The sequence below is a fragment of the Apis dorsata genome, unplaced genomic scaffold, assembly GCF_000469605.1.
Source record: "Apis dorsata unplaced genomic scaffold, Apis dorsata 1.3 scaffold_132, whole genome shotgun sequence".
In the NCBI taxonomy this organism is placed as follows: Eukaryota; Metazoa; Arthropoda; class Insecta; order Hymenoptera; family Apidae; genus Apis; species Apis dorsata.
Genome location: NW_006263425.1, coordinates 310,148 through 319,294, shown reverse-complemented (window position 1 = coordinate 319,294; position 9,147 = coordinate 310,148). Strand labels below are relative to the sequence as shown.

General features: G+C 37.1%; 2 protein-coding genes across 5 annotated transcripts in view; one reads left to right on the top strand and one right to left on the bottom strand.

Annotated features, from left to right (window-relative positions):
- LOC102676038 (rRNA 2'-O-methyltransferase fibrillarin-like) overlaps positions 1 to 9,147 on the top strand; it is a 67,137-nt gene that overhangs the window by 46,150 nt on the left and 11,840 nt on the right. For 3 of the 4 annotated variants that reach the window (XM_006612982.2, XM_031509189.1, XM_006612985.2), the window contains one exon: positions 4,338 to 4,496. The exons of the other annotated variant lie outside the window; for it this stretch is intronic. The gene's annotated coding sequence lies outside the window, so the exon portion shown is untranslated. The remainder of the gene's footprint in view (positions 1 to 4,337; positions 4,497 to 9,147) is intronic. 4 annotated transcript variants of the gene reach the window in all.
- LOC102674685 overlaps positions 1,015 to 9,147 on the bottom strand; it is a 12,199-nt gene continuing 4,066 nt past the window's right edge. Inside the window, exons 3-9 of the mRNA XM_031509190.1 lie at positions 8,016 to 9,016; positions 6,077 to 7,955; positions 4,945 to 5,759; positions 4,319 to 4,392; positions 3,098 to 4,010; positions 2,265 to 2,382; positions 1,015 to 1,645 (exon numbers count right to left, since the gene is read on the bottom strand). Coding sequence (XP_031365050.1) covers positions 1,446 to 1,645; positions 2,265 to 2,382; positions 3,098 to 4,010; positions 4,319 to 4,392; positions 4,945 to 5,759; positions 6,077 to 7,955; positions 8,016 to 9,016 — 5,000 coding nt within the window. The 3' untranslated portion in view covers positions 1,015 to 1,445. The remainder of the gene's footprint in view (positions 1,646 to 2,264; positions 2,383 to 3,097; positions 4,011 to 4,318; positions 4,393 to 4,944; positions 5,760 to 6,076; positions 7,956 to 8,015; positions 9,017 to 9,147) is intronic.

Genomic DNA, 9,147 nt, shown 5'->3' with positions numbered 1-9,147 from the left:
AAAAAAAAAAAAAAAAAAAAACAGATTTCTTTCGAAAGAAACGCAAAATACAATCGATGTCTGTCGCAACAATTAACTTTCTACTCTCACAGAGACGCAATTAAGGTACTTGAAGTGCACCAAGAGAGAAAGAAAAAGAAAGAGAGAGAGAGAGAGAAAGAGAGAGAGAGAGAGAGATAGAGAGAGAGAGAGAGAGAGACAGCACAACCGACACAATGATTATTTCTACTCGCAATTAGACGAGATTCATAACCACCGACATAGTATGTGTATGCATGTATGTATCAGAACATTGGACGAGAGTTGGCTACAGGTGGTCCCGGGCAAATCAATATTGTTCGGGTGTATTTGTGAATACGTGAGTGGCCTGAATGCCCCTCGCGATACGCAGCCCCTGAAACCCACCCATGATCATGATATTGCACGTTCTAAGCACCATCTCGTCTTACATATATGTATCCATAGTTCTGGATGGATATTGTGGGATTGGTGTAATTAGAAAATTTTAGAGGACTCGAGCATTTCTGATGATAAGTATTGTGCGAGAGAGTGTAAATGGAAAGAAGAATTATATTTATGTACATTCAATGTTTTTACGCTGTGGATAAAGCGTGAACTTATTGCGTATTATCATTTGAAGACTGAAGATGGAAAGATATTATGGATATTTTATGGATATATATTGAATGTAACTTAATTGAAATTTAGTTTGATATTATTAATTAACATGATGAAAAGAGTTTTATATTATGTAAAAAAATAAAAATCTAAGAGATTAGATAGTATTTTTTCTTAAGTTCTTTTTTGGTATAAATTTGAATTTTTATTTGTATATTTAATATAAGTATTATATGGATAATCTCTAAGCTGTTGTATGATTAAAAATACTATTGATGGAATTATTGATGGATGAAAACGTGAAAATAATTATTAATTTAATAAATTAATGAATATCTGTTAAAATAATTATTAATTTAATAAACTAATGAATATCTGTTAAATATTTGTTTTATCATATCTTGTGGCTCTAAAATAAAATCAGATATCAGTACTTACTTTCTAATCAAAAATTACAACAAAGATTACTTCCATAACTATTGTTATCAATAGATAATAAATAATAAAAATACTGATACTGGCGAAACAATACTGTCCATGTTATTCATATCACCAACTTCATAAAAAGCTGTAAATAAATTTTTATATTCAAATTAGTTCACGTTTTAACCACACTGTAACAAATAATCTTTCTGTAAAATTAAATACTCCATTTGTTACTGATATTTTCTCAATAAACGAGTCTCTAAATAGAAAGAATACAAATTCTAAACTAAATTATACGTACATTTTGATTAGAAAGATTTGGCACTGATGTAAATTGGACACGAAAGCAGATAAGAATCAGCGTGAAATTACATTAAAATTAAATGAACCTGATTCGAATATCACATTGACACATCACATGAGTTATCAGAGTCCTCGTCAACCTCTTCTTCGAGAAGATATTCTGGATAACCAAGTGCGAGTACATCTTGTCGCGATAATTCCTGTAGATATGGATAGAATGATATCAGTTTGTATTGACTGATACACTCAACTACCCATTCGTGGACGATTGATATGGCATGAACCATTCTATACCATTCTATGAGAAAGAAAGAAAGAAAAAAAAGAAAAACAAAAATTTTAAATCATTATAGAATTATACTATACTATTTGGAGAAATGTTGAGAAAGTTTTGTGATGAAGAATAATATTATTTGATCTAATCTTTTTCAAAAATTATTCAAATATAAATAAAAATAATAAATAAAAATGAAAGATTTTTAACAAAAAATAATAATAAAATATTCAATGAAAGATTTAACTTACTATATGATTTGATGTAATTTGTAATTTATTTATTTAAAAAAAAATTCTGAATGGATAAATCGTGAAATAAATTGCTAAATTTAAGAGAAATTGATATCTAATATCTAATATAAGCATTAGAGCATAAAATTTTATTAATAATCGTAATCATTCCCAATAAAGATACGATGATCAAAATGTTTTAAAATGTCCTTCAATGATAATAGCCTATTCATCTAATAATAGGTAAATATTTGTGAGCGTTAATTGATTCAAGAATAAAAAAAATAATTAACAATTTTTAGTAACTTTCAATTTAACATGAAAATAATATTTTTAATCATTGAAATAATTCCTCGTTTATCGTTTATTTTTTTAAATTGTAATTATGAGCAATTTAAAGAATAACTTACTTATAATTTCGTACTCATACATGTCGGCCTGGATCATGATGATCTTCAACCGACTTTTTTCAGCGGCTAGAGCGGATAGAGACTCGACCACAATAGCACCAGTAGCGCGTAGCATGTCCTGAAAAGAGAAGATATCTCTAAAACTTGGCTGGTATTCAAGCTGAAGTAATATAGCAAGATTGGATGGCGGAGACAACATAAATAAAAGCGTTTTTTATCAGATCAGAGTTTCGCGAGTTGCTCAAAAGTAGTAAGATAAAATTTGATCCAAAGGTGTTTTGCTTCGAATTGGAAGTAAAAATTTTATCTTTTTTACATTTTTTAATATTATAATATTGAATGTGAAGGATATACCAAATGATTGAACTTTATAATCTAATTCTATTATTGAATTAAAAGCAAACATGTTTGGATTAAATTTAAATTAGATTATCTAATTTTAGAATATTTAATTTTAATCTTTGATTGATGTTATTGGGTCACAGACCTACACTAGTCACAGTTTTATTACACAAGATATTCAATTTTAGAATTAAATTAATAGCATTTTATTTTTAAGTTTATTCTACGTGACGAAATACAGGTTTGAACTCGAGCTAAAATTAAAATTCCTCAAGTATGTTACATTTAATTAAAATTTAATTCCTTATTTCTTTCTTACGTCTTTTTATCATTATGTCAATTAAATATTTCTTTACTTCAATCATCTCAATTTTAAAACAATTCCAATTCAAATAAAAAATTAACGATTTAAATAAAACAATTTAAAATCCTTGTAAATCTGTCACACTATAAAAAGATCACTGTAAAATATCTTCCAAGAATCCACCTACCTGATATTGTTCCACGGAAACATTATCATAAGGTCCATTGCAGAAAAACACGAATCCGGTGAACAGATCCTCCTCTCTGAGCCGTGACCTTCGAGGGCCAGCCTCGAGAGTTCTGGAGTCTACAACCTCGTACGGTTCCTCGTTCACCAACCTATTCTCTTTCAACGAATTGATCACCCAATCGAAGCCCACGATCCATTTTTTATGGGCTACTCCTTGCAGATATTTCAGTGTCTTGTTAGCGCTATTGTCTTTGTCCGTTTTCACTATCACGTGTGTCACCTCGTGATCAAATTGCGTTCTGTATTTCGCGTTCACTTTTTGCGTCAACATCTTCACTTGCTCTGTTTCGGACGATATCAGACCGCTGCATATGAAACAGAGTTTCTGCGTGACGGTATTCCGAACAATTGTCCTCTGAGAAGAAATATTGTTCCTTTCAACGATTTCGTTTTCAACAATGCTTCTCTGATCGTTGCCTCTTTGATCATTGTTCCTTTGACTAGTGTTTTGAACGTTACTTTCTTGATCACTGTTCCTCTGATCGCTCCTTTGAATAGTGTTTTGAAGATCGCTTCTCTGGATATTGATCCTCTGCTCGATATCTCTTTGAACGATATTCTGAACGTTGCTTCTCTGAGAAGCACTCTTCTGACTACCGATTCTCTGAACAATGTTCTGTTTGTTGGACTGTTCGTTCATGACAGAAATTCGCTTTGCGATACCGATTATGTTTTTGAATTGCTGCGTTTTAGGGGTGCTTTGATGGAGTGGTTGGATATTGGTCGTCGAGCCTGGAGTGCTAGCCAGGTTGCTTCCGGTGATCGATGATGGTGTTCTGACGTAGGCTGACTTTTCGATGGTCTTCGAGATCGATGGCAAACTCTCCCTCGGCGAATTTATTGCTTCTAATCTGGAAAATAGGTGATAAAGAAAAAGAGTTTCATTGGGTGAAATGATATTTTATAGAAAAATTTATTCAGTGAGAATTTAAAATCATTTAATATCCTAATTAAAGATTTCTTTAAAGGAAATTTGGAATTGACAGTATAATCTTCCAATAATTAAAGAAAATTTGTTTAAATTTTTGACGAGATTTGGTAAGAAATAAAAAACATGTTTACATTTTGATTAATGAACTTAATTAAATGAATAATGTACCTCTCAAAACTTAAAAAAGTTAAAGAAGAATAGACGTTACGAGAGACTCCCGTTACTTACTTTTTCCTCTTTGCTTTAGGAGTGTTCTCAACAATGTCGTCTTCTTCACCCGAGTGTTCAACGTCCTGGATATTCTAAAGCGGAATGAGTTTTTGAGAATGCAGAATCTTATTTATCTCGTAATTGGCGGAATGAATAGTGACGACGTATGATAAGTTATCGGTTGAAAATACAACAGATATGATATTGAGTGAAAAATTTTTCTAAACATTTTGAATTATTTAAAAGAAAAGTTACCGAGTCAAGGAAGGGAGAGAGTTATTTAAGAAAAAGTTCACTAGACAGAGACATTGTTAGAATGCAAAGAAAGATATCATAAAACTTTGAATAGCTTCCATACCGATTTTTTAGGTTTTTTTCTATAATCTAGAGAAAACTTTATCTCGTTTGCAACAAATCTTTTTAAATTTTGTTTATTGAATCATGATCCTTTATTAATATTTTTTAAGCAAATAATTTTTAAATGCATAATTTTTAAAATTACATTAGAAAATATTTTATTCTACTTAATTTTTAAAAGTTTTTGTTACATCATTGTAACTCTAGAATAATAATGTTCTATCACAAATTAAATATTAAAATTTTACATCTAATATAAAATTAACAAAAAATGTTTGCAAACTAACCTTTTCATTCTGTCTTGAATATTCTTTATTCTTCTTTAGACTTTTTGGAGTCCTCTGTTCCTTATTTAAAGTATCATTAGAATGCTTAGAAGGTTTACCAAACAGATCTTCCTCGAATTGTTTAATCATCAAGTCATCTTGCGTGATGGCCATCAAAGAATCATAATCGTGTATATCTTTAACCATCGAACTATTCGCACTGTTATTCATTTGGAATCTCTTATCAGACGAAGACATTGGATTCTCTATCAATGTTCTCGTCGATTCTTTACTACACGATTCGACTCTCATTTCTTCCTGAAATCTATTCCTCCTCCAACTCTTATTACTCACATTTACACATACTAAATCTTCATTATCGCCATTGTCACTATCAGACACGTCCATTTTGTTCCTGTTTTCTTTATCAGAACCGTTGGAATATTTATGTGGAATTTCCTTGTTCCATGATCGAATTTTTTCGCTATACGATTTTACGTGTTTAGATTTTCTCTCACAATCGTTCTTTCCCTCCATATATTCTTCCCTTCTAGATTTGTTCCCCTTTCCATCATCAGAATCAGTGATCAGATCTGCCGTGTTCACATTCGCAATGATATCGTCAAAGTTATCATGCATCAAATTGTCCGCAGTCTTCGCGTTCTCTCGTTGTTGGTTCTCCTTAAATATCGTTCCCTTCCGTACATTCTGCACTTTGTCTATTACCGCGCAAAAATCAGGGGAATCCTCGTCGACAGCTAGCGCCACCCTGTCCTCCAAGTTCTTCGTCCAATTGGAATTCGATTTTTCCTTTCCAAATTTACCAACCACCAGGTCTGAAAACATTGTTTTTGTTGGTGCGTGGACGGCTTGTTCACCGATTTATCGCGATCCAAGAAGAAGAGAAGATCGATAATTGTCTAGAAACGAGGCTTCCTCCCCGATTTCCACGATTTTTCGATGTTTATTCGTGGAGATCGACTTTTTCCCTAGGCACATAATCGTCGCTCGAATTTTCAAGATTATATTTGGAAAAAAAGAGGAACGATTATACGCGTTCGAAGAAGAATTCGGTTCGAAATCTTGGACAAGACAACAGCATATCGAAAAATTGTCAGAAATTAGGGAGGAAGCTCTCTTTCTAAATAATTACCCAAAGATTTCGTGGAAAAATTGTCCCTAGACGTGCTCGAATCAAGAGTATCGCGTATTCGTTCCAGTTTCCCTTTCTTCTTACACCTCTCGTCGAGAATTCCATCGTTGCACCAATTGCTCACAATCGCGTTCAAGTCTGTTTCGTCGACCGAATCGAAGGAGGCGGTACGTTTTCTCTTTTCGGTTTTCGGAGAAGCATCAGAACGATCGTTACCGTCCAAGAGAACGAAGTCCATAGATTCGGATTCCGAACTGTCCAACAACACGATCCTGTTGTACACCTTTTCTCGTATCTCCTTCTTGCAAGTTTTCGCCGCGTCCTGATCCGAATTCTGCCCTGTTTGGATAACCTCGGTTTCCCTGCTGCTCGGATTCGGCGATCGTTTCCTCTCGTTCAAATTACTTTTCCTCGAATTTTTCACCTCGGGCGTCGTAGTTCTGATACACGTGGTCTGGGACGACAGACTGTGATTCGAATCATCATTCTCGCCCTCGTTCTCCTTCGTCCCCTCGTGGAAAAGTGCCCTCTGATTCCCGCTCGAATATTTCTCGATCGGCGCGCAACAGGAATTACATTGCGGCGAAATACACGCGAAAGAGTGCGGTTTCTTTCCTTTGCTCCTCGTTGATTCGGGCTCAGGATCGTTCAGTTTTTGGGTTTGAAGAGTGTCTATCGGAGGCGACGAAGAGAGGAATCGTGGCAGGGAACGATCTTTCGACGACGGCGATGACATTTTCATTGTGTCCTTGCACGACGAATCGGTTTTAGGAATTGGAGGCGTGATCGATGGTTCATCGTCCGAGGATATCAAGAGCACGTCCACGTCGTAAGATTTATTCGCGTTGTCGATTGGACGAGGCATAATTTCCTCGCACGAAATTCGTGCAGCAGCCACATTTTCCTGGTTTTCGGATACAATTTGATGCTCCACTTTCACCTTCGATTTTATCGGTTCCTTCGCGGCTTCGACATTTTTAACGTTGCTGCTACTATCTGTTATCGATACTATACTTGTTCCACTCTTGTCAATCCCTTCTTCGAGCTTCACGTTACACATGGCAACGAAATTACACGATTTATGAGTGTGCAAGCCGGGATAATAACTCGTCTCCTTCCCGGTTGCGCTCAAATAAAAGAACGGGATGCGTTTCTTTATCCTCCCCTCGTTGCCTCGCTTGTAAAATTTCCCCAGCTTCTTAAACGTGACCAGGGACGCATTACGCTTCTTATCCTCCACCTTTCTGCCCGCGTAATCATTCGATGTTAAATTTCTCTCCCGTTCATCGCCCGTGGTTTTACGTTTCCCTGTTCCGATTATTCCGTCCACGTTCCCCTTACCTACATCAACATTCCCTTCTTCTTTGTCAATCTGACGATTCAAGTCTCGCCTGACGGCGTTCAATCGCGAGCCAACGTCCGAGTTCGAGGTGTTATTCGATTTCGAATCCTCGCTCTGTCTTCTCAACGACAACCTCTTACGGCTAGGCGTGGAGATTTGATATTTCGACGGCATGGAACGATGTTCCTCGTCCATTCGCTCTTTTGTCGGTAAGCTTCGCTCGTTAACCGATTCGTCAACCAGATTCGCTCGATCTTGGTCATCCTTGTGTGATCCTTCCGGTGTCATTTGGGAAAATATCTTTGAACGATCGTGAATAGGCGTGTTGAACACCTCCATCTGTCTCTCCGTTTCCTCCTCCCCCTCCTCCTCTTTGTTGTCCCCCTCAATTCGACGATTCTCATCCGAGACACCGATGATCGCTTTCATCTGACAGCTGTTCAAATTCCGGATGCGTATCTTGCCATCCTCCTCCAACGTGATGAAGGACGACTCGCCGCACGGCTGAACTTCCGCCGATATCGATCTTTCTCTGTCCTCTCTCTCATCGCAACGAGTTCCCAAACTTTTCTGGCATTCGAGGAATTCCTCGTCCACGAGGATAGCCCCGTCAACGTTTCCATCCTCATTCGATTTTTCGCACTTACTCCCTCCTCGCCTGTCGCTCGCCCCTCCTATCCGACCGAACGATCCGACCTTCTCTTCGTCCACCTCGTCCATCGATCGACATTTCCCTCTGTTCTCGATACTCACGTCCAAAGACTTCAATCTCTTCCTCTTTGCGCGCATCTCCTTGCCGAACTTGGCCACCGAGGACCAGTTCCTCTGCATAGCGGACAACATGTCGCAAGGAGACGTTCTCTGGACCTCGATGAATTTTTCCTCGCTCTTCCCCTTGTCATCCTCGCTCGATTTAACAGTTTTAGACTTGGTATCGTCTGGCTTCGTGTCGAAGTCCATCTTCGACGAGTAATTTCCCACGTTTATCCTAGACTTTTTATCGTTCTCGTTGCTCTCGTTCTTGTTCGAGAAAGTCTCCGGAATCTCTTTGCACGTCGATCGATTGGTATCACTTTTATTGCACACCGATGGTTCGAGGACGAGCTCGGCATCCACGTTTGTGTCTGTTATCCTGTTGCTCTGGGCATCGTTCTCGGAAACCGACATGGTCAGTGTATCGTCCAGATCGGAATCCACGTGCTCCACTTTTGTGACTACGTCAAGATCGACCAAATTCTCGTTCCCCGGCAAAGTGTCCAGCCAGCTGCACACTTTATCCTTTAACGATTTCTCGCCCGAGTAATTCTCGTTCGACGCCTCCAACGGTTCTATGCCAGAGAGGCCGCATTTCGACAAGTATCTCGTCATGCTGTTGCTTTCCTTAACCATGATTTTCTTCTTCTGCGTGGGTTTTCTTCGCCCCTTTTTGCTTCTGCCTTTTCCATTATTGTTGCCAGTCGGTTGTATCTTTTGACGAGTCTCGTTCGCGTAAGAGCAGCTTGGTTTTGTCACATCCTCGGTGGTGTTGGATTTGGAACAGAACTCTGTGTTGTTCGACGAGGTCTCGCACGTGTTTAATACTGATAAATGAGTCACTACTGAAAAAAAAAGATAGATTGAATTTAAAGTATATTTATATTGATATCTCGAAACGGAGAGAGGATCAATGTCGTTCAATGGTTTTGAAGCAAAAGATTATAATAAAAGTTTTATTAGAATGCGAAGTAGT